Source organism: Corvus kubaryi, unplaced genomic scaffold (genome assembly GCF_017639235.1).
Source record: "Corvus kubaryi isolate FWS band 111438036 unplaced genomic scaffold, C.kubaryi_AGA036_p1.0 37398, whole genome shotgun sequence".
Taxonomy (NCBI): domain Eukaryota; kingdom Metazoa; phylum Chordata; class Aves; order Passeriformes; family Corvidae; genus Corvus; species Corvus kubaryi.
In genome coordinates this window covers 13,342,171-13,366,622 of record NW_024581137.1, presented here as the reverse complement: position 1 = coordinate 13,366,622, position 24,452 = coordinate 13,342,171, and the positions used below count along the sequence as shown (strand labels likewise).

Genomic DNA, 24,452 nt, shown 5'->3' with positions numbered 1-24,452 from the left:
GTCAAGAGGGAATTTTGAGTCGTTAGCTCTTGTGTCAGATCATTGCACAGAAACTCAGGCTGCCACTGAATGTGCGCATTCCTGGGAGAGCACATCCATTTGAAAAGCCAACTTTTTATTATCTCTGCCTTGACCTTTTTGTTTAACCTTTTTTCTAATGCCTGTACAATTTATCTTTCTTAAAATGTTTCTTTCAATAAATGAGATAAACTTGCTCAGTTCAAAAAGAACCAGAAATTTTGCTCGCTTGGTGCCAGCCTGAGTGCTGGGGTGGGCCCATAGCCAAGCGAGCATTTCAGTTTGAGTTGGATTTGGACAAAACAAAGTAACTAATTATTCCTTGCAGCCTTCTCTCCAGGTTTGTGTCAGTTTGGACTCTGGCTCTGAGTGCAGCGGGGCTTGGCACAGCGCTGGGACGGCTTTCAGCATGCTGGTTGAATGCACACAGGCAGCTGCAGCACGGAGAGCCAGGTCTGCTCTGCAAAAACCAAGTGTCAGCTTTTCAGCAGCCATGTGTAGGCTACTGCAAGGGACTCCCAAGTGGTTTTATCCATGGAGTGTGAAAACTGACGGCCATGGCTATCAGCTGCAGGAAGAAATTGTTACCCACCCTGGCAGTGCAAGCCTGGTGCTGTCAGAGTTGAGTTACTTTTCAGCACTGTCATAAGCACAGTGGACTTCTTCCTAACTTTCTCCAGACTTTTCCAATTGCTCTGGAGCTTGCAGTGCCCCAAAAGAGGTGAAGATTTGTTTACCAACCTTAGCATAACTAAGGATCTCCACCAAGATGATGCTGTCCCTCCTCCTGGGCCAGTAGGAGCAAGGTGTGACTGACAGTCCCTTGACCAGGCATTTTAAGAGCCAGAATGAATGGGACAGGATAGTGGTGCAAGGAGAGGAGGTGAAGTCACATCGGAGTCACTACAGACCAGAGACAGAAACACATCATCTGTTTTTCCTTCACACTGTCCCTTATTTATTTGCTTAAACAGAGGTTCAAGTTTCTCATTTAGAGGTAGTTCAAGGGTGATGCTACTTTAAAAACAGCCTGTCACAATCACAGGGTAATGCCTGAAGTAAGTAAAGTGGCTTGATGTGCCATTTTCCTCGGTAAGAGAGGTAGGTGTCAGGTAGTCTAGCTCTGTTTTGTTGGGAAATCATTAGGGCTTTCAGCAGGCACAACTGGGGTCTGAAATGGATGATTCACTCCTAAGTGAAGATCCGTGTTTTCCTCACCTCAGTTGCAACCAACAAGCTTATCTTATACAGTAAGTGGCAGAAACTGCTGGTCTGAGCACCGCTCATTAATCCTCACTGCTTTTGTGAGGGTCCTTAAGCAGGTTTAGATACATATAAAGGTTGTCAGGAAGGATGGGAGAAGGAAGGAGATGTCACTGCACCCGGACAGGACTGTTCTTTTGCAGTTTATTCTTTTGCAAAAGTCTTTCACCCTGGAGGTTTGATGACCGTCATGACCACTGTTAACAGCATCTCTCAGGGCAGGTGATGGTGATGTCACCTACATCTTGTGGCTTCAGTGAACCACTTGGTCCTAAGCTGTTCAGCCACCATGATGAGCTACATGTGTTGTCACCCAACCAGTGACCCCAGCCATCCCCCCAGGTCCCGCTTGTGACCTCTGTCTCCCTCTTCTCTCTTCCAGGTACCTGTGTGAAGTGCAGCAAGGGCGTGTATGGAGCAAACCAGGCTTGCCAGGCCATGGGCAACCTCTACCATGACAGCTGTTTCACCTGTGGAGCCTGCAGTGAGTATCCCTGGCCTGGTCTGACACTGGTGCCAGGCCCTGCAGCAAACTCTTTGGGCTTAACATTTTTCTGGTGTAAAGGGGGGAAAAAAAGAAAGCAGTTATTAAACTATCTGCCAGCTGGAGTCTGCTGCAGCTATATGACTTGGTGGTGGTTCTTGCTGTTTGTTTTTGAATGGATTGTTGCAAGGCATGTAGAAAAGATATTTTGGATTGTGCCGGGCTTCTGGTATGGGGGATGGTTGTTTTCATTCCTCTGCCTCTCAGTTATATCCACATTTTCTTACTTACAAGAGTATTTTTTCAAAGTGGCAGTGCGTATGCCTTAGCTGGCATGTTTTTTGTCTCAGCAGGCTTTACTTTTCAGATGAAGCTGCTGCATGGTAAATCCAGTGACAGTGTTTTTGCTGCAAGAATTATCTTTTACTTGCTAAAATCATTTTGACCCTCTGAAAGACCTCCAGTCAAAGCATGTAGGTGCATGAATGAGCCAGGTTACACATCTTGCTCTCTCTTTCTCCAGAGAAATGCAGCCATGCCCTGAGATGAGGGGCATGTCTCTGACGGCTTGGTTTATGGTTTATGCAGGAAGGGAACTGGTTACTGTGGAGAGGTATCAGGCTGGGAGCAGCAATGATGAGCCCTGTGAAATCTACCCAAGAAGCAGAGTAAATAGTTCAGCTGGCCCTGCTGAGCTCCCTGTGGGTCGCTTGTCAGACCCACATCTGGAGCTTGCTGGGGCGTACAGCAATGTATGGATCCTCCTAAGCAGCTTTTCGAGAAGGTCTGTGATGGAGCTGGAGTGAAGAACAGGCCACTTGATTTTAAATCATGGCTGTATTTGTAAGACAGTGGTTTTTCTGTTTTGTTAGGTTTAACTCCAGCGCTAGTGTATTTTTAGAACTATAGTTGAATATGTGGTGGCAGAAAAAATAATAATCTTCTGCTGCTTTTGTATGTGTGAGTTTGGTTTTCCCAGATGAGGCTTAGGGTTTTTCCTCCTGAGCTGTATTTAGAGTTGTAAACTCATCAGGACTGCATGTGTTTTATTTGGAGCTGTAAAGTCGGAATAAATATAGAAAGATGTATATGCTTTTTAATAACAGCTGAGCCTTGAAGTATGCCCATTTCCCAGCTGTCCTACACCAGCTGCCCTCCCTCACCTATGCTTTTAGTAGAGCATTTCACCATCATCTGACTGAAAATGGGAAAACTGAAAAGAGAAAGTGGTTTTTGCATATAGTGGCAGTTTCCTAGAGGCTCAGAAGTCAGCAGCTTACTCTTCTGTCCTCTCTTAAAAATTAATTTGAAATTAATGAATCTTCTCCCATGGAGAGATTCCTGGCTGCAGCCAGGGCTTTGCTTCAGTTACCTCTCGCCCTCTAGGGCCAGGCAGTCTCTGAACTGCCCTTGCACCCAAAGCTCCTGTTAAAAATAATCCAGCAGCAGGTTTGAGCTGTCTTAAATTTCTAAAATTACTACCGTGCAACTGGTGCTTTAGAAAGGAACACTTTAGATCCTCCTTTTAAAATGAATTTTACAGTCTTTATTTGGAGACCAGCACTAGAATGGTACTTGTGGTTGCAGAGGTATCTGTGGTTATGTGTTTGTTTGTCTGTGTTTGGTTAAAAATTAGTTTAATTCCATTTCTAATGAGGTGGGTTGGTGAGGGTTGAAAGAATAGCTATTTGCTGCTTATTCTAAAAGTCAACCCTTTCCAAACGTTTCCAGTGCAGGATGAAAAGGTGTGGATGTCAGGTGAGGCTTAGGTGGAAAGAAGCCAAGTTTAGCAAAGTGAAGCCCATTTTCTCTCTTACCCAGGCTGCAACTGAGAAATGTGCTGAGTAGATGTGCTGGGGCAAAGGGTTTCAAACTGAAAGTAAAATTAAAAAACAAGGCTAGTGAAAATGATGGGGGAGGGGGGAAAGCAAGGGGTGTGGGAGCAGTAAGGATATTTCACTCAGTAGAAAATACTGTATTTCAAAACAACATAAAAAAGGGGAACGCAAGTCATGGGCATATAAGTGAGAACATAAATCAGCTTGTTACATTTGGAAGAGTAATCATGAAAGCTCAAGTCCTTCCCATTGTGGCAGTGGCTGCACTAAAATGGAAACTGGAGGCAGTGGAAACTGGCAATATGGCATGGGTGGATGGAGGGGAAGGAGTGTGGTGGCATGGGATTCCCAGCACTCCAAAAAGAGTGGTGCCAGAGGGAGGCCCCCACAGTAGTGGTGTTTTCCCTCATGTGCACAGACTTCTATGAGCAGCAAGGTTTGCAAGAAACCCTTCAGTGCAGGGGGTGGTTTCCTGCACTGCCCCTGTGGTCTGCAGCGCCTTCATGCACCAGTCACTTGCTCCGGGGCTTTGTGGCCCGGCCTGTGCTGGGCTGACTTTCTGAGTTATCAAACCCCTGCACTGTGGCTGCCTGCCTGATGCTGCCTGGGGAGGTACATACCCTCCTGCCCTGCACTCAGGAAGGAAACCTCCTTGAGGGGAATCCTCCCTTTCGCAGCCCAAAGTAATTTCCCGGCCCCACAGACCATCAGCTGCTATGGGGATAAAGGGCACGCACTCTGTCATTCAGCCAGAGAGGACACATGCCCCTCTGCAGCCTTTCTGTCACCTGTGTCACTGCAGTAAATGTGATGAGACCATTTTATCTGCCAGAAAAATAAATATATATTTGGATGGTGTTGTCTGTCTAGCTGCAAAGCACATCTTGAGCAGCCTATGTGGAAACTCTGGTTTCTAGTTGAAAAGTAAGTAGTGCTTTTAAGGTCAAGTGGAGTTCATCTTGGACACCATCCAATACAAACTTGACTTTGGAAAAGTCAAGGTTGCTCATGATTTCAATACTAAAATTTCTGCTCTGGTGGAACACTGAATATCCCCCACTCCAATAAATAAAATATGCAAAATTACCTATTAAGGTAAAGCATATTGTCCTCTAGATATTTATAACCACTGTCCTGCTGTTTTCATTTTAGCAAGGATTTCTAATTTTGCTCCTAGCTGGATTTGTGTCCAAACGTGCACTGGTTTCCCCGACAGAGAAAATCAAGAGGGCCTAAGAAGCAAGGGGTTATGTAGGGGATGATACCTCATAGTGCCAAATTTCCTTTGCCCTCTGCTTCCCAATACACTTATGTTCAGAGATAAATGATAGACCAATTTGTTGAACAGGGCTGTGCATATGCTACAGGGTTCACTTGGCAGGAAAAAAATGTACTGTCTTATCTGAGCCAATGGCATGTAATGCAGAAAATTTGGCTTAGAGGTCAAACCAACAGATTTAGAATTATTACTTTGGCATAAATGTCTCATTTATCTTCTTGTTTGTTACAGGGCAGAGGCACAAACAAGGCAGCCTTTTTCAGAGAGGGAGAGGAAAAAAACTTCAGGCTCTTTCTGCAGGATTAATAATAAATGATATTTGCTTTACAGGAGGGCCATGAAAGTAGGTTACAAAAAAAAAAGGCCTCCAAACGCCTTGAGCTATTTCCTGCATGCTCAAGGTGTTAGTTTCCGCCTTGGGGTTTGGGGGGGGTTTTGCAGCTTGTTGGATGAACAGTTGTAGCTATCAAACAGTTTGTTACACATTAACCATTTAAATTAAATTACTACTTTATACCTCCTCAGAATACAAAAGATACATGTGTCTCCAGATGTTGATATTTACTGTTTAGATAGTAAGGAGACCTTATAAATTATATACATTTAACTAGACAGTATCACTCTAACCTGCTGTTTTAGTTTTAGTGTTTCAGTGTTTTCTTCAGGATTCAGCCCAGCTTATATCCAAATGCCACAGGTTGCCTGGAAAACAGACCTTTTTAGCTCTGCTAGCAGTGTAATTTATAGCAGAAGGGTCTTGCACTTGAGCCACTTGGTCCTCAGAGGAAATCTGAAAGCTAAAAAAGTGCAAGGGAAGCATTAGAGATGGCTGTGAAGGAAATCAGTAGGCGAGGAAGGAAGTCAGAAAGAAAGAACTGATTGCAAGGTGATTTGAAGGAGGGTTTGATGTTGAACTACAACACGAGGGCCAAAATAAGGACCAGATTTTGGCTCCTTACTGCAAAGAGTTGGAAACCTTGCATGCTTTGCTAGATTACAGAATTCAATCTTTGACATGTCGACATCACTGCATTACCTTATTTTTCTTCTCTGTTTTTGCAAAGTCAGATTAATATTGATCTCAGTGTAGGGGTTAACAGGCTGCTGTTCCAGTGACTTTGAAATCACACGAGCTGGCTGCTTCTTGCCACCTTCTGTGTATATATGTTTTTTTATTTAATATTTCAAAATACAGTTGTGTTTAGAGGTATCAAGGGTCATTTACTAAGCTAGGTAGCTAAGATAGCAAAGCAGTATTTTCCACAAGCATAGCTCTCTGCTTGGGCTAATTAGTCTTGCTGCAGTGATTATAAAGCATGGCTACTTAGAGCAATGCAACTCTTGGTGTCTTTGGGCTAATTATGTTGAATAAACAAGTCCTGTATTAGTATGTAACTCCTAGAACAAGAATGCCATGGTTTTTATTGGCACCATTAAATAATTTTACAAGCAGAAAGTCACCTTTTTCTGCACATGTGACTTAATCCCAGACAGCAGGATAGCCAGCCTTGCCAAGTGAATTTCCCCGCAGCCACATGGATGTGTATGGTTATCTTCAGATGCAGAAACTGCCATCTCTTCTAGTGGAGACAGGACTTACTGCCTATAATTGGATAAAAACCACCCCACCAATCAACTCTCTTGAGAAATGTGCAGATCTTCAGAGTGGAGAGTGCAAAGCATTGCCAGTAATACATCCTCAGGATCCCTTCAATAAATTATCATGCCAGAGTCTGCATAGTAAACAATATAATTTTTTAGCAAAAGTAGTGTCAAAAAATATTCAGGTTGTCTGGATGTGCAGTTTAGGGGACAGGCAATTCATCAGCACATTTTTCTGCTTCAGTCTAATTTGCTGTTATGTTCTTGCTGACTTTTTTATGTTTTTATGGGTTTTTTGTTATGTTTTGCTGTCTTCAGTCTCAGCTCACTGGTGAAAAATCCTGTTGTTTGTCAGAAGAAGTGCTTGCTATAGCTGAGAAAAGCCAGGGCAGGTTTTACAGTAAGGTGACAGTACTTGTTCCTCTCCTGGCCAGATTTCAGGGCAGCAGTGATATGGGACCTGACCTGAAGGGGCTTTGGCATGGATCGGGTGTCCTCAGTAGATATCCTTGATGGAAAGATACAGGTGTTCAGCTCACACAAGGGAATGCAGTCAGGGATTTATCAGTGTAATAGTGGTTTCAGTCAATTGCATGTGTTTTAGTGCTGGCTGAAAGTCTGAAATTATTAGGACAACGTGAGGAGAAAAGAAAGGTTGAAATCTTTAGTGGAATAAATTTCCAGTCTTTCTGGTCTTTTTGTTTTATAGTGTCATCTTCAAAGTACTGTTTTCTATTAAGAACAGGCATAGGATTAATTTGTGCTGTAAAGATTTTAGTGGGTTTCTTGCAATGTTTTAATGATACCTGTGAGTAATTTTCTGAGTAGTGTCTCAGTAAGCACTGAGGCCCCTTTCATAACCAGAGAAATTTAAAAATTACTCTCTCATGTCTTTTCAATGACAGTTACATTCACTGAGGTCACAGAGTTTGCCTCCCCCTCCTTCCTCCTCTGAGGCTCTGTGTGTTTCGATGAGTCACTGGGTGACAGGGTGGGAGGCCAGCTCTTGACAGCCACCTTGTTTTGGTGCATTTTGGGGAACAGGGCAGCAGTCTCTAGAGTGATGCAGAGTGGCGGAGCACTGGGATGGAAACCAGTTACTGAGCAGGGACCATCTGGATCAAAAGCACTGCTTCGTCCCAGGGTGACTGTATTTTACCTCTGAATTTTGATGCTTCTCCGGGTTTTCCCTAAAAAGAAGAACTCTTGAATATCTTCTTGCACTGGTATGCCATCAGCAAAGGAGAGGTGTTGCTCATTTGTGTGGTGTGCTGTGGTTTTGCAGTGTTTTCCTCTGGGGATCCATTTCTGCCCGCACCTGTGGTGCCCTTAGAGGCAGCTTATCTTTCTTGCTTATCTTTCTTCCATGTGCCAGAGCATGTTTTTGGCTTTCAGGCAGCAGATCATTTTCTCAGAGTTTTGAGGGTTTTTTGCTTGGGTTTGTTTGGTTTTTTTTCTACTGCCTCATGTATGGTGAGAGCACATGCAATGTTAACATACCACTGGTGGAGTTGAGAGAAACTGAACAACTTACATGGTAATGGAGTTACTGTGTCCTAGCAGTTTCTTCTCAGAGATATCCTATCCTCCTGCCCATGGTTTCAGCAAGATTTTGGTCTGCCCTGGGATGTGTGCCATTTACCTGATTTGGAGGATGTACAGGCATTGAAGTGACCCTTTCATGCAGGCCCAATTCTAGAGCAGATTGGAAATATTGACGCTTCTGTGTCAGCCTCAGTGCTGCACCCATCTTTAACGGTGGCCAACATAAATGGGACAGATGGCAGAAATTAAGCAGAACTCTCTGATGCCTGACCTAGTCTGCTGCACAGGGTAGGGCACCATACTGCCTGTCAGCAGTGTCCACAGAGGGCTCCCAAAACACACATGCTGCCTGGGGACGGGGGGGCTCCTGTGCTGTGGGCAGCAGGGACTTTTGAGTGGTTGGGAGGAGCCAAGGTCCTTGGGCTCTGCCTGTACCCAATTTACTGCCTGAAGGGTGCATGGATCAGAGTAGGTTCTTTAATCCAAATCTCCTTGCAGATTTCCATGGGGAGAATGGAAACTGGGGGAAGGACTGCAGCTTGAGCCGGAGCCACCCAGGACTGAGTAGAGCTTCCTTTGATCCTTAGCAGCCAGGCTGATGGTGTTTCCAACCTGCTGTCCTGCTTGTCAGAAGGTTACATCCAATGAACCCAGAAAATAAAATCCTTTTGAATTTAACCTGCCATCAGTAATCACATATCCAAATTTGTTTTACAGCTGTGGTACTCTAAAAAGCACTGATCTTTGTAATGGCAGAGGCCCAGGGCTGTCAGCGTGGAAGGGACCCAGGAGTAGCTGCCAGTCAGCAGTGATTTTTGCCCATTTGCTGTGCAGATACCACAGGGAGTTCCATGGTGCTTAGATAAGTGACAAGTGAAGTCCACACATTGCCTTTCCAGCAATGCAGCAATCCTGGTCATGCATCCCCATAGAGCCCTGGGATCCAGACATGGCCCTTTTCCATTGTATGTATCACGAGCTATCTCTTGTCTTTTAATGGGGGTTTGTGACCGCCATTGTCCTTTTCATAAATAATGGAAAAGCAACTTCAAAAGAGAAAGTCGAGTCCAGCTCCCCAGCAAACAAATGATGCATCTCCCAGGATCCTCCTTGCCAGGGACATTGCAAGTCCCTCATAAAACTCTCTCTGCATGAACTTCAAAAGGAGAGAGCCATCATTTGAGAAAACGGTGGACAAAAGCACTGGCATCCTGGGAGTGCAGCCTGATGGTATGCCTATTATCAGCTGCTAAGCAAAGTGTGTTTATTTTAGCACAAAGGCACTAGTGACTAAGCTTGAAATATTTTGAAATTGGTGCTGAAATGACCTCGAGGTCATCCTGAAGGTCCCACAGCTAAACAGATTAGACAGACGTGTGAGGGATGAGCAGCACATAAAAGCTCAGGGCTCAAACTTCCTGTCAGAGAAATGAACAAGATACCTTGTAACAAGTGAAGACAGTAAGGTTGAAATGCCAAAGAATTTTAATTGTCTGAATCTTTTCAGGTGTGAGATTAGCTAAATTCAGGGTGAAGTGAAAGTGAAATACAGTCAGGAGCCAGCAGCATAAGACTAGTAGCACAATTGATCCTGAAAGCAGCAAGCCATGCATTAAAAATTCCTGGGTTTATCAAAGGATATTTCTTCATGATGCATATTGAAAATAGGCAGTTATCAACAAGTGATTCCTTATATGCCATTTAACTTCTCAGTCCTTCCTTTTGGTGAAAATAAAACAGCATCTTCATGCTCCAATGACACCTGTGCCAGCCTCTGCGGGCCCAGTCAGAAGTATCGCTTTTGAGAGGGACTGGTTTAGTTTAAGGCACTACCCCATGTCAGGGAGCTCAGTGCAGGGACAGAAGGCACTGCTGCCCTGCTCTGCACTGTGGGGCAGTCCCAGTGCTGTTGCTTTTACTGGTGTGGCTGCAGCAAGAACATCCCAGCTCCACCGGGACAGTCCCCAGTGCAGCCTGGGGAAGTGAGCTTTTCCTGCATCTTCCCTTCCCAATTGTACGATGAGAAAGTGCTTCCTCATCTTGAAGAAGTACTGGGAGAAGTCCATCCCAGAAGTGGGCAGGGAGAAGCAGAGAGCAGCAGAGGAAGAAATGGGCTGTGTTTGCATGAACCACTCCCACGGTGGCTGCAGGAGCACCTGGTACTTGTGGGTTTTGCTAATTTCCTTTTACGTTTCTGCCAGGAGCTTAAAGAGAGTAATAGAGAGCTAAAAATAGTTAATATGCTCACCTCTTCCCTAAAAAACATAATTAAATCATCCCTGTCCTGCCTCAAAGTGCTCTTGGTGTCAGCAGCTCTTCTTCAGGGACTCATAAAATGCCCATGGCCAGATTATGAATCCTTTATAAAGGGGTTTATCCCTCTGCTGAATGAGCTTGCAGCAGAAGCCCAGACATAGCACACTGGCTGTGGCACCTTCACTGAAGGTCTGTTGCCATCAATCTTAACCTGCTAATGTCACCGTGTTAAAAATACACTGGATGCAGAATGGCTGGTAAATGCTTTTTTTGTCACCATGGAAGAATGACGTCGTGGCAGCAATCCAAACCTCATCCCTTCTGTTGGAATGGCTGCTGTTCATGCACCAGGTGAGGGCCTTCATCCAAAGAAGCATTTCCTCGTTGCATGGCCCCATGTGTATGTTTTTCCTCACCACTGTCAGCTTGTCTTTAAGGAGACACATTGCACGCAAGTGGGAAAGTCACTTGGGCACCTGCCCGTTGCACTGAACTGGAGCCCTCACTACCATGTAATATAAAACCAAAGTTAAATATTTTTTGTTTGTTTTTCATTTTTAGGAGTGCTAAATCCCAGTGTCGTATTTCAATCAGTGGGAGATTTTCAAGAGTACTTCTTGCTGCATTAGGCTTGTTTTTAACTTGCTTAGGACCACCCTTTGACAAAGGTGCTGCAAATCTCAGGTATTCCCATGCCTCTCCTGTCCCTCCTCAGACACTGTGACTGTAGAGCTGCTGGTGAGCATGCCAGGCTTACCTGTGGACAGGCAGGCACACAGGTGGGGTTATCATACAAGTACACACCCTGGGTTAGGAGCCACAAAGATTACATGTGGTGGAGTTATCATGCAAATACACACCCTGGGTTATGAGCCACAAAGATTACATGTCCCAGATTAGATACTTTCTGTTTTGAACTCTGGGTCCTGTTTCGGTTTCAGCAAAATCAGAAAAACCAGAGTGGGATGCTTTCGGATTTGTCCGGTTTTCTTCCATGTCTGCATTGGTGCAAGGATGGGCTGCTGCCCTGGGTTATATCTGACCTCCAGGTTGCATAGTTGTCCCTAGCAGGGATTAGAAGAGATTGGGGGACAGTGAATATGATGGGGCCATGTGCTTTAGGCTCCTGCACTGGTCCAGTAAACACAGAGCTGAGCAATGCCCACAGTTTAACCATTAAGCTCCTGCACACGCAAACCGGGGCTCATTCCTTGAGAAAGCACAGTGCCCTGTCCTCCACCTGCCTTGCTGCCTGAGACCTTGGCAGGGCACTGCTGATGAAATGCTTGTCTGCCTCAATTCACTGGCAAAACTTTGGAGCTTCCCTGGAGCATCTCCATTTCTCAAGGTGTTCCACTGGGACAGTTCCCAGTGCAGCCTGGGGAAGTGAGCTTTTCCTGTATGTTGCCTTCCTAATTGTATGATAAGAAAGTGCTTCCTCACCTCGAAGAGACACTGGGAGAAGTCCATCCCAGAAGTGGGCAGGGAGAAGCAGAGAGCAGCAGAGGAAGAAATGGGTAGCGGGAGTTGTTTCCCAGCCTGAGGGTGCCCTCTGGTGTATGCAGGAGACTGTAAAGATTGTAGTTTCTTCAAGTGGGTTTACTTGGCTTCCTGCTTTTCCTAAAGCCTTGCAGCCAGCACGGTTCTTCGCTGAAGTCTGCTGGGTAGGTGCATACCATAAAGTGATCCCCAGACCAGTCCTGTGTGTTGTTTACATTTATACACCCAGCAGCTGACAATCACTTTTTTAATGATACTGGCCACATTCAGCACGTCAAGCAGGAGGCTTCTGGGTCCCAGAGTCTCAGACCCAATTTCCTTCCAGCAGTGCCTGGTAGGTGTCCAAAACCAGCCTGCAGCAGGTCCTGCTCCAGCTGTGCCAAGGCAGGGCTGCTCCCCCTGCCCTGGGCACTGTCTCCTGGCACGGGCTTGGGGCTCCAGTGCAGAACCTTTCCAGTGCCAGGCTTGTATTTCAAACCCTGGGCTCAATAAGGAAACCAGGCTGCAAAGAGGTAGGAGCAGCTTTTTATAAACAAACAAAACCTAGCCATTTTTTCTTGGGGGAATGCAGGGCCTTTAGGAGTGCTGGCAGCCTGAGCAAACATTGCCATGATTACATGGAACTGAAAACAGACGGTGAATGAGAGGCATAAACACAAAAGCTGCAGTAAATACAAATCTTCTCCATATGTAGAGTCCTTTCTTGGAAAAACGTTGTCATCTTTTCTTGATTATGACATTCGGATTTTCTAAAAAAATTTTTTTAATAGTTTCGAAGCTTTTTGTTGGCAGCTGTAGTAACAAATGTGCTGGTAGGTAGCAGAGAAGCCTGTTGAGTGCTCTGGTGGGGCAGAGTGGGTGCTCGGGTATTGCAGTGCCTTGTCTGGCAGCTGCTGCTCATAGCAAAACAGCAAGGTTGTGACATTTTGAGGAATTAAGTCAAGTGTGGGTTACTCTCTGTATGCCCTTTCTTCTTTCCTTCTTGCTCCTTTCCTGGGGTGTTTTCCAGCATGAGTCAGTGTATCCTCACTCACTCTTCCCAGAGTTACAACACGCACAGTAATTTGCCAGGATGTGGTCCAGGCTTGCAAAGCTACCACCTCCTGCCCAGAGGTGGGACTTTTGTCCAGATCCACCAACTGGCATTCACCAGCAACCACCAGTGGAAGAAGGTTTGGTGGGCTGGAGTCTGGGAAGACATGTGCTGGAGTTGGGTGCTCTTTTCCAGCTGTGTGACAGCTGTCCTTGGATGTCTTCATTGTTGTTTGCTTCTCGGCAGTCAGGTTTTGCTCACATTTTCTCCCTGCTCTCTGCTGACCTTTTTGTTATCTCGGTTTTGTTTTCCCTTAGGTCGAAAGCTGAGAGGAAAAGCCTTTTATTTTGTCAATGGAAAGGTGTTCTGTGAAGAAGACTTCCTGGTAAGCACCCAGTTGACTCTTGTAATGAGACATCTCAGGGTTGCCAGCAGACACACAGCCTTTCTGCCTGTCAGCTTTGCCTGTGTTTCACATGCTTCTGGTCCAGCATCCTGCCTGCCCCTTCTGCTCCAACATTTACCTAGGGCCAGCCCCAGCCACAGTGGCTGCCCACGTGTGGTGCTGGAAGTAGTTGAGTGAGAGGGCATGGTTTTGTGGCACAGAGCCTCTAGCTGAAGCCATAATCTGTTGTGATGTCTCCTTCAAAGCATTGTCTCCGTGGCCATACTGTGGAGGCAGGAGTGAGATGAATAGCTACAGAAGAATGAATGGGTGAATTTCCCTTTTCACCTAATGGATATCTTAATGGATATCTTTCTGTTGTCCTCAATGGATTTTGTATGAGGGTACCTAAGCATGAAGCAACCCCACAGCCCTCTCCTTGGCTGGTGCAGATAAAAAGCCACACACCCTTCTTCCCCTGAGTCCTGGTAGATTAAGCCTTCCTTGAGACTTGACAAAGCCATTTTTGCCTACTTATTGGTGAAGCCTAGTGATTTCTGTCAGAGAGAGGTAAGTTCATCTTCTTTGTTCTCATCAGTATGTTCTACACAGGCTGAAAATAAAAAGATTGATTAAATGCACCTAAAATATTTTATTTTCCAAGTTTGCATTTCCATCATTCAGACAGATGATGTGCTGTGCCCAAGGTGCATGTTGTGGGCACGACAGACAGTTCCTTACCAATAGATCTCAGCAAAAACAGCAAAAACGTTGCCCTGGGCCAGACTTGATTGCTATCCTAACAAGGAGCTGGGACAATACCACTGACCTCAGAGAAGCTTCAACAGAATTATAATCATGTAACCAAAGAAAAATTTGGCTTTCCAGGCCTATATATACAGATATTGTGGCATGAATATGTGATAAACACAAGTAGGTTCCTGCCTTGTAGATTCATGTGGTCAAATAAGCATGTAATAAGTCTTATTAGTAACTGCCTTATTTGCATGTGTATTTATGGTATTTATTTTTGTACTTTAAATTAAAGTTAAATTTTGGACTTGGAAGTTACAGGAATTTGTACTCTTTCTGAAACTGGGCAGTCTGGTGTCTTTATTTATATCCTCTGGAAACCCATCCAAACCTTTATATAATGAAAAAAGCATTGGAAAGTTTAGCTTTTCTGTGTAAGGAGCACAGAAAAAGGACCTATGCAAACAAATATGCAAATAACACTCCACAGTACACTGTTGTTTGTGCTTGAGTGGCCTTGTGAAATTTTAAGTGAATTCTTTTTTGTCCTTGCAGTATTCCGGTTTCCAGCAGTCAGCTGACAGGTGTTTCATTTGTGGTCATTTGATAATGGACATGGTAAGTGACAGTTGCTTAAGGAGAAAAAACTCCCACAGCTTTTTAGAAGAATGCATCAAAAGAAAAATATATTCATACCCAATACTGTCTGTTGTCATGTGGTAGTTTGCCTAGTGTGAGACTGGTATCAGAAGGACAATCCTCTGAGCCTTTTGTTGAGTTTTTTCAAGTGAAGCTGGCATGCTACTGTACGTGGTGCAGAGACACAGCTCTGCCTGTTTTCAGCGGGTGTTGAAAAGCAGAGCCTCCAGCTCTTTCTTCCCTTTTTGGGCTTCCCTGGACAGTGTATTTGTAATCCTGTTGATGCTTCCTGCTCAGCAGTGTCGTGGCTCTGCAGTGCTCCCTTGCTGTGAGGCATCAGTGCAGCTCTCTCAGCCTCTCTTTCCTGCACTCAAGCTGTGGCTTCCCATGTGTCTTCTGGATGAAGTCACTTCCTTGTCATTTTCTGTGGGTACTGATACTCTGGGGAGCAGGTTTGACCTACAGTGTGTGACCCAGACCTCAGAGTTCAGATCTGTGAAGCAGGATTAGCCTACAGCAGGTACCATCCATTCCAGATGTGCATGGGGTGGGGGACGCTTGGGGGGTCAGCATTCAGTTGTAGGACATTCAGAGGGAGACCAATATAGCTGGTGGTGTAAGACTACAGCTGAGGCAAAGAAATTAGGAATTTCTGGTTCACAGCATACCTCCCAGCATTTTCTAATGCTTATCATTAATTGTCTTTGTTTGCCTGCTTACACTGGGAAGCATTACAATTGGAAAAGCTGTTTCGTACTCAGAAGTCTGATCCTTCTACTGACCGTGGTATTCCAGGTAGTGAATTGCAGCTGTTGAGTTCAACACAGTTTCCATAGTCTGTGCTAATTAGAAAGCCAGTACAAAGCCAGTACAAAGCCCTTCAATATCTAAGGAATTACGAAAACCTAGCAATAATATTACTTCCAACTTCTCATGGAGAATATAAAAGTGTATTTCCTTTGTTCGGCTGGTACATCTTGCCTTGTGATCTTGATAAGTATTCTCTGCCTGTTGACTTCAGAAATTATTTTCTCTCCTTTGTCATGCTAAATACCTTGACTGAGTCTCTAAATTGTTTTCTTACCCACGCTAATAATCAATATTTCTGGAACCAGGTGCTATATATTGATTCCAGCTGCCCTTTCCATCCTTGTTAACTGATTTTTCAGATGAGATGGGGGAAAAAAGACACAGCCCTGCTGATGAATATGCAGCATTATCTGGTGTAAAGCTGTGTGTTTACTATTTTCATCTTTATTGGCTCTTCATGTGCATTTTTCCTCTCTCCTGCTCTGTTGCAGATCCTGCAGGCTCTAGGGAAATCATATCATCCGGGCTGCTTCCGATGCGTCATCTGCAACGAGTGTCTGGATGGTGTGCCATTCACTGTAGACTCTGAAAACAAAATCTACTGTGTCAGAGATTACCACAAGTAAGGGCAAAATAAACAGCAGAGATGTTCCAAGCAACAAGCCTCTAATTTAGCTTTTCAGCAAGTTAGGAGTGCAGATTAGTAAAATAGCAACAGGGTTAGAATTTTGAGGATGGGGCTAGACCCTAGAAATTCCTCCCCTCTCCTCTTATCCAGCTGTTGACTCCTGTGTAACTCTGATGAAGTCAAATAACCTCTGGGCTTCAGATGCCCCTTCTGCAAAGCAGAGACAGTGAGAAATAGTGCTCCTGAAGTGTTCAGTGATGTGCAAAATTAGTCTGCTTTAAGGCAAGCCTGTGAATGCCTGTGGAAATCAATGTGATTTACTTTTTGAGTAGTTGAAGGGCTGAATTTGACTTTTAAAGAATCACCATTGAACCTGCAAAGCAAAACTTTTACCCAGTTCTAAATTAAACAACTGATAAATCCACTTTCAAAATCACTTCTTATTTAGACAGTAACATAAAATGGCTGTGCTCTTGGCTGGTAGTTATGACATTAGAGCTGCACACACTTTGTATGTCCTTCTGGCTTGCTTTGGTCCTTGCTCCATTTTCTGAGAAGGGAGAGTATTAAGTGTTACTCAGGCAGCCCTTGGAGCTCTTCAGTGTTGTGCCAGAATTAGAGTTGTTACAATCAAGATTAGTGCCCTTGTATGCCATCATTATTCTGAAATTATGCATATTTTCCTGCAATTTAATTTAAGTAATTATTCTAAGGCCTTAAGAAGCTGTACAGTCATGTGGTGTTTTCTCAGAAGTTTCCTGCCCTGAGGCTGCCACTTCTTTCAATGTATTTTTCTGGGGACAGTCCTCCTCAGTTCCTCCTCATTTTCTTTTCCAAATCTCTCAGTAGCAGCCAAGAATTTTATAGGGAATTTTGTATTTTTTCTGGCACTAAGTGTAAAGTATACTCTTTTTGCCTGATCGAGCAACATGTGCCAAGCATTACTTAAAATCAATGCTAAAATGAATTTATGATCTTGGGAAACAAAGTTTTCCTGTGGGTAAGTTATTTACAGCTGAAGATTTTCATGTTATCACTGAGAACATACAGTCCTCTCTGTTTGTGTTGATCCATAACTTGCCTTCAATTCCTTGTTGTTCTTCCAGAGTTTTAGCTCCAAAGTGTGCAGCATGTGGACTTCCCATTCTGCCCTCTGAGGTGAGAGCCTTTTATTCCATATCCCCTCAGGGGAGGAGTGTCAGGCCTTGCTCTCTTTCACACTTGACCCTGTGTCAAGACGAATGTGCTTGTGGATGGGGAGAGATGGTCGCTTCCTCTGGAGTGCAACCCTTTGATCTAAGTTCATGCACTGTTCTTGAAATGTGACCCTTCTTTTGTTCAGTAATGAACCTTCTTCTTCCTTGGTCAGGCTGCTTTTTTCATCTCCTGCAGGATTATGCTGCTGCTAGTTTTATGTTCAGGAGAATTTTCCTTTATGTCAATAGATGCTGGTGGTACTCCTAAATGTAACTCATTTTAATACTTGGAGGAGATGAATCTTGGGCAAAACTAATTTAAAATGCTGAAAAATGTGTTCTATTGAAATTACCTAGTGATTAATATGTGATTTCTGATAGATGTTACTGTTAAACAGGGAACATTTTTACATTTCCGGTGTCACATTTTAGAGGATAACTGCAGTCAGTCGATACTGACTGCAGATATCCTCTGTAAAAATATTTATTATTAACTGTAAAAATAACTGCAAGTGGCAGGATTTATCTGTGGTCTCCAACCAGCTGCCCAAATGCATTTCCTCAACATTCATTCTGTTGCAGGAAGCAATCTACAAAGTGCATGTGTCTGATCCTGCTGTAATCCTTTGTAATTTCTGCTTTACTCAAATGTGCACAGGGGTCTGATGAGACCATTCGGGTTGTGTCCATGGACAAGGATTACCACGTGGAATGTTACCACTGCGAGGTAGGTCAGCAGCTTTCTCGGGGAGCGGGCACTTCATAGTCATAACTGCTATTCTTTTTAAGATGGAAATAAATCTTACTGCTGCCTTCCAGCAGCAGTAGATGAGCAGTGCAAACCTTGCAGTGTGAGACCCTTTCTGTCAGTGACTGAGAAATTTCCAGATTGAGGATGAAAGCTTTTGCAGCAACGTGTTTCAGCTGTAATTTCATTTGCTATCCATAAAGTTGCGGGCAACAAGTTAATTATTGCTTTTCAAATTTGGCAGTTTATTCATTAATGAAGGAAGCATGGTGACTTAGTAAGGTCTATTGCTGCCTTTCAGAAGCCCCAAGCTCCAGATCACATTAGTGTATCTGATTTCCAGGTCAGATTGTTGAAAAATGCTAAGGTGGTGACTGATCCTGTGGGGTATAAGTTACTTTCACTCTCATGGGAAATGAACGTGTCATTGGGGCTGGAGAAAGGATGTGGCTGCACAAAAAAAAATTCCACAAGATGCCAGCTCTTGCAAACCATTTGGTCTCCATGCAGGGCTTCTCAGAAATCCTCCATACTTCTGCATTGTGAATTAAAATAAATAGTCTTTTCTCACTGTGCTTATAATGCAGTGAAAGGAGGCCCTGACACTGTACAACTGTAATGTGAAGAGGTGAATCCTACCTGACAGTGTAAGGAGACACGAGCATGTTTAAAATACATGTAAGAGGATTGCACCTTACCACAAGATAAAGCTTATTCAGTAAAACTGCTTCAAACAAATTTGTACAAGGCTGTCCATCAAAATGCCTATGTTAGATGTTTTTCTTCTCATGGTACATGCTGGACCTATTAGGAAGGAGCTGTTGGCTGGGTGTCTTCTGTCCTTGTCACAAAATCACTTTCCTGGAAGCCAGACCCCAGCTGACACTGGAAGATGAACACAAGCTCTAATAATTGGCATGGCCTCTCTTTGCAGGACTGTGGGATGGAGCTGAACGATGAAGACGGGCATCGCTGCTACCCACTGGATGAACATTTGCTTTGTCACTCCTGTCACCTGAAACACATAGAGAATGGCACAACCCCAGCAGCTGCCTACCAGCACCACTACTAGTCAGCGTGGCCAGCGTTGGAAAGCCGGGACAGAAGACTTGTTACATGATCTCCCTCTCCCCACCTTCAGCTGATTTCCTGTGCATGTTTTCCGCCAGTCGGCAGCGTTCCTGTAAAAGGATATGAGAGATTTTTGCTGGATTCACAAAGGATTTCAGCTGCATCAAACCATGTCTACTTGACCAAGAATGTGGCATGTTACCTAAACCAATCAGTTTACTTTTACGTGCCTTTTTCTGCCGCCTGGAAATTCCTCTGGGCTCATTTTGGAAGATTATCCAGTGAAAGCACAATTTGCTCTCGTGCCTATGAACTCGGATCATGCCATGCACAATTAAAAAGCCAGAGGCTGTCTTGCCAGGGACATCCCATCAGTCTACTGTTTCCTGAAAGCACATTTCATCAGGTTCCCTGAAGGACACCAACCTACTAGTACCAGTTTTTTAGATACACTCTCTTTTTATTAATTCTTTAGGAAAAGAAAAGAAAAGAAAGGGGTCTGTGCAAAATGGCACACTTGGACCTTTCAGTTAATTCCCTGAACTCCAGTATCAAGTCTGTAAAAAGGCTATAAAACCACCAACTCTCCAAGCACAAACAGGCAATGCTGTCTGGCAACTGGAGGCCAACATCCCATTTCAAACAACAAAAAACTGGAACAAGCTAGGCTAAGCTACTGCAATGACTTGGGGCCCAGGCTTGTGTGTCAGCATGACACACAGGGGCCAGTCTGCTGTGCCAGAGTCTGCATAGTGGATCATATTTGGAAAGGAAAGGTCGGGATGCTGAACGTGTGGACATGGGGGAAATCCATCCTCATTCTTGCTTGCAGAGCTCGTGTTGGAAAAAAGCTCTCCATACACAGACAGTTGCCCGAGTTTTCCAGTTTGTCCTCACAGCGCAGCCCTCAGCCTGCCTGTTCCTTTCATGGTGTTTACCCAGCACAAAGCCATTTCATAGTGGTGCTTATTTAGAGCTCGGGAAGCAAACTCGAGATTGTTATGAAGGCTTTGTTACATTTAGAGCCCAGCTCTACAACCTGAACTCATATGAGTATGTTGGCATAAACAGATTTGCTCCCGTGAATAATAACAGCTTATCTGAGTAAGGGGTTAGAGAGTTTGGCCCTTACTTTCTCTTCTGCTGAGAAAGCAGGAAGGCAGATTGTTTCTTTTCTTGACCCCGCCCTGCTTTATAGTCAAAGAAATCTGTTCCCCCCATATGTGTTACATATGTGATGGGTGTGCCTGCACTGCATGTTCTGTACATACCAAAGCTGAGCAGCCCCTCATGTACTGGTACTTTTGTTTAACAAAAATCTCTTAATTTAAAGCCTTGGATGCAGCTGGGGATCTTAACTACTCTTTCTGTCATTTGTGTGGAAAATTAGTTAAATCCTCATGTACCTATGCTAAAGATGTAAAGTTGGTTCTGACTAGCAAAGGATGGGATGACATTCTTGAAGATCTTTTTAGTGAGGAAACTACAATAAGTTAGCTGAGCCATGGCACTGGGACTCCCAAAACGTGCCCATGCTGAAAACCCATTATAGTTCAACTAAACCTCTTTTCTAGTCGCATGGATGTAGCTTGAACTTCACTCGATGTAGTCAGACAGCAACGTGTACCCATCTGGAGCAGCACAGGTGTCAGGTAGCAACAAGTTGCCTGTCTCTGCCTGTGCTAATAAATCATCTTGCCATTGCTGAAATGTGAAACTGCCCCAGCCTCAGGAGCTTGGTGGGCTTGGCATGGAGTTTCATGGTGCCAGCTGACTATCCCGCCCTCTGCCCCATTCAGCTGCAAGTGCTTCCCCCTGTTTCTGCTGCTCTTCAGGATGGGGATGGCAGCTCGGGGCTGGAGGCTGGTCCTGCCTGGAAGCCATCCACAGCTTTGGTGTAGCTTGGCTCTGTGGCACCATTTTTCCTGGGGACACGCATCCCTTCAGTGAGTGACTGAAAGCTCAAGGGAGGGCACTTTACCACTGTGAAATATATCTTCTGAGAGTTTTACCTGTGATTTTAGAGGAGGTAAAATTGACCCCAAATATGTGAGCCCTCCTAGAGCTTTAAATTTAGCCTCCAAATGCTGGTTAGGAAAGGGATGGGAGCTGACACAAAACGTAAGCAGTGCTGCATCCAAGCAAGATGGATCGAGGGCCACAACAGCCAGGGCAAATCCTGTAGTGCTCTCACCCCAGTGCACAACATCAGCTTATGTCCTGCAGCACAGCTAGGCTGGAGCAGGGAGGGGGTGTTCAAGGTGTGACTGTGATCTTAGGACTGTCTGAAGGGGCTGAGGTGGAAAATAACACTAGCTCACAATCCCTAGTAAATAATTCAGATAGTCCTGGGCAGGTGGTTCTCCGCCCTGAGCTGCTTTTGGCAGCAAAGGTGATGAGATATCAAAGTGGTTTTTGGAAGTGTACTGGTAACACCAGCCTTGATCATCTGTTGCTGTCTCTGAGACCAGATGCTATGTAGCTCATGCTTCTGCTACCTCTTGATTTTTTAGAGCAAGCCCTTGTGCACATTTTTTGGCCTTCGTTTTGTAAAGATCTGGAAACACTAGTGGGATGGGTATTTTCTTTTTAAACTGCAGTTTAAACTTCTGTCTCACCACTGCAGCCTTCCCTACAACCTCAAAATAAGCAGGAGAGAAGGGTACGGGGAGAAGGACAATTTTCCTTTGTGGAAAGCCTGAAGCAGGCAGTTTGTGGCAAGCTGTCTTGCAGGAGCCCTCTTTGCACCACCAGAAAGTTTGGCCTCTGCTCCCACACAGTGTCTTCTTACTCCTGTCAGCCACCCTGTATCCCTCAGTGCTGGGGAAATGAAGGCTGCCCTGCTTCCAGTTTTGAGGTCCCCTATAAATTATTAAATGCCAACACTCTGCTTTCCTGTATTTACAAAGAGATGGAAATGACAGTGTGAAGCTCTTGAAAAAGGAGCCTGTGAGCTTGTGGTTTTGAAGCTAAAGCATCTACTGCACTGCCCTGCACCCCTGGGTGTGCTAACTTCCACTGCTTCTATCTCTGGGAGTTTGAATTCATTTAAGCTCAGTATTATTTCTCCCAGGCTGTGAGTGTCTGAGTCCCTGTTGATTTTCCCCAGCTTGTCCCCAGCTCTGCAGCTGCCTGACAGTGGGTCTGGCACGGGGGGAGGCAGGGGCATCCTGCACAGGGGAACCTTCTCCTCCTTCTGACCCTCTACCAGCCGTCTGTGGAGCTCCAAGCCCTCACTGCCTGCCTTCAGGCGGCTCCCCCAAAGGGAAATATAGCTCTGGAGCTGGACATGTGAGGTTTTTTGTCCCCTGCAGAGGAATTTCAAAAAACATGTTAAATTCCAACTATCTCATGGCTGATACTCATTGGGTTTTGCTGTTCACATGAACCTTGTTGCCTTTTAATTGATTAAGATGCTATGAAAATGTACTATGAATAGTTAGTCTTGATTCCTCCCCCAGCAAGTTCTTCTGACTGGTTTTAGAGTAAGGAACCCTTGGAAGTCTCATTGTGCTGTTAATGAGTAACTCTCATGCAAATAGTTATTCAAGTGAATTCCCTGAAGCCTGCTTTCAGGAATCAGAGCTTAAAAGATTTTTTCATTCAGATCATGCTGTTAAATTTCTATTGCTTAGAATACAGAAACTCATTTAAATAGGGATTTTTGCATAAGAGCTGGGAGAAAGCCCCAGCTACAGAAGCAGCAGACATTTTTTGTGTAAAGTATAAGAAACACCTGTGATCAAAGCAATTTAGGAAACTGCCCTGATGTTAAAACACAGGGAACAGCAGTTTCAAACACTCTGGTAAGGAGCATTTGAAAAGATCTGTGGCTCTTCAGTTTCTGAATTTCATTTGGGGGCTTTTAAAATGTTTTCCCAGTCTTTCAAGGTTTAAACGCTTTTTTTTGGTAGATCCTTTTACTACAGAGTGAATAGCTGCTTAGTCTGGAAATGGTGGAGTTTCATCAGCAATCGGGTGTGATGTGGCAGCCTTGAAAGGCAGAAACTGGGCTTCCAAGAGCTGGCATGCATCTGGCTGGCCATTCCAAAGAAAGGATTATCTCATTTTTTGGAAAAAAAGTCCCATGTGGGCCTTGACTGCTTGCTATATGCTCACTTTTGGGGTGGTGTGTGCAGTTGTGTCTATGCACATGGGCATGTGGCACGTGCTGCCTGTGAGACAGCTGCCTTTCACACCTCTGTGCCTGCACCAAGTGCTTGTAGGTGCATTTTGAGCAACTTTCTGTGTGTGAATGTAAGGACAAGTTGACCCAGGCCTCATCACTGGGAAATACCCCTGGAGTCAGTACCTGCGGGCAGGGAAGGGCTATGACCAGATACACATCCCTTTCCCCCATCCTGTGAGTGCCTGTGCTACTGGGAGAAGCTGGGAAGGGGTTTGCATTTCTCATCATCACACAGTATTTGTGCATTCATTTTCCTTTTGCATTTCTGTGTCCTGCTGCTCGCTGGCTGCAGTGGGCCTGGCTGTACTTACTGAAGCTGACTGGGCAGACATCTTCCGGAGAGGGCCTGGGACTGCTCACCCACCCTTTTCCTAAGGAGAAGCAAAGCTTTCCTGAGCAATAAAAGTCATTACCCTGCTTTCTTCCAGGCAGAAGCTGGTGTGGCAACATACATCTGCAACCCACTCAGACACGACAGGAGATGGGAAGAAACTGTCCCCACGTGCAAATACATGGCAAAGAGTCCTGTAAAGGCAGGAATGCCCTGCGGCCCTGGTAGAGGGATGACTGGGCTGCAGTTCCCAGCCCTGCCGGCACCAACCCTCGTCCCCACGCAGCAGGTCTGCGGTGCATGGCCAGGCAGGGACCCAGGCACACACACAGGCTCTGGCTTTCTGGATCTAGAAAGCAAATCCAGAGCCTGGCTAACGATACTGAATGGTACTAATTATTTTGTGTTTCCTCCAAAGCTTAGCTTCAGGAGAGAGTGTTTTAGGATTTGTGCTGGTGTAACTAACCTTAGCCTCCTGTGAACACAGCCCTCTTTTCTTCTGTGCTGTTAAGTATTTATAAAGAATGAAGACCGGTAGCAGAACAAAGCCACTGGCCTGTTGTGATTTCAGTGATTAAAGACAATATCTTAAGCAATGCTCAGAGTCAACTCTTTCCTAAATTTGCAATGATTGTCATTGCCCAGAGTCCACAGTGGGGTGAGTTATGCCGTGAAATGATGGTTTCCCAACCTCTTCCTTACTCCTGTCCCCAGACCTCAGTGGCTGAACTAGGTGGGGAGAAGCACCTCAGTGGGGTTCACTGGGAATTTACAGTCCTTCGCAGGCACCTGGTATTTGCTGCAGCTCCATTGGAGGCTGTCCTGCTCTGGCATCCTTCTGGGGAGACCCAGGTCCCAGGCTGAGGAGCTGGGGAGGGATGTGC

The 24,452-nt window shown here is 44.9% G+C and overlaps 1 protein-coding gene across 1 annotated transcript in view; it reads left to right on the top strand.

Annotated features, from left to right (window-relative positions):
• LIMD1 (LIM domain containing 1) overlaps positions 1 to 24,164 on the top strand; it is a 33,561-nt gene extending 9,397 nt beyond the window's left edge. Inside the window, 7 exon segments of the mRNA XM_042043464.1 lie at positions 1,664 to 1,765; positions 13,136 to 13,203; positions 14,512 to 14,574; positions 15,897 to 16,027; positions 17,140 to 17,191; positions 17,888 to 17,956; positions 18,912 to 24,164. Of these exon segments, the coding sequence (XP_041899398.1) occupies positions 1,664 to 1,765; positions 13,136 to 13,203; positions 14,512 to 14,574; positions 15,897 to 16,027; positions 17,140 to 17,191; positions 17,888 to 17,956; positions 18,912 to 19,049 (623 nt within the window). The 3' untranslated portion in view covers positions 19,050 to 24,164.
• Positions 24,165 to 24,452: the final 288 nt, after the last annotated feature.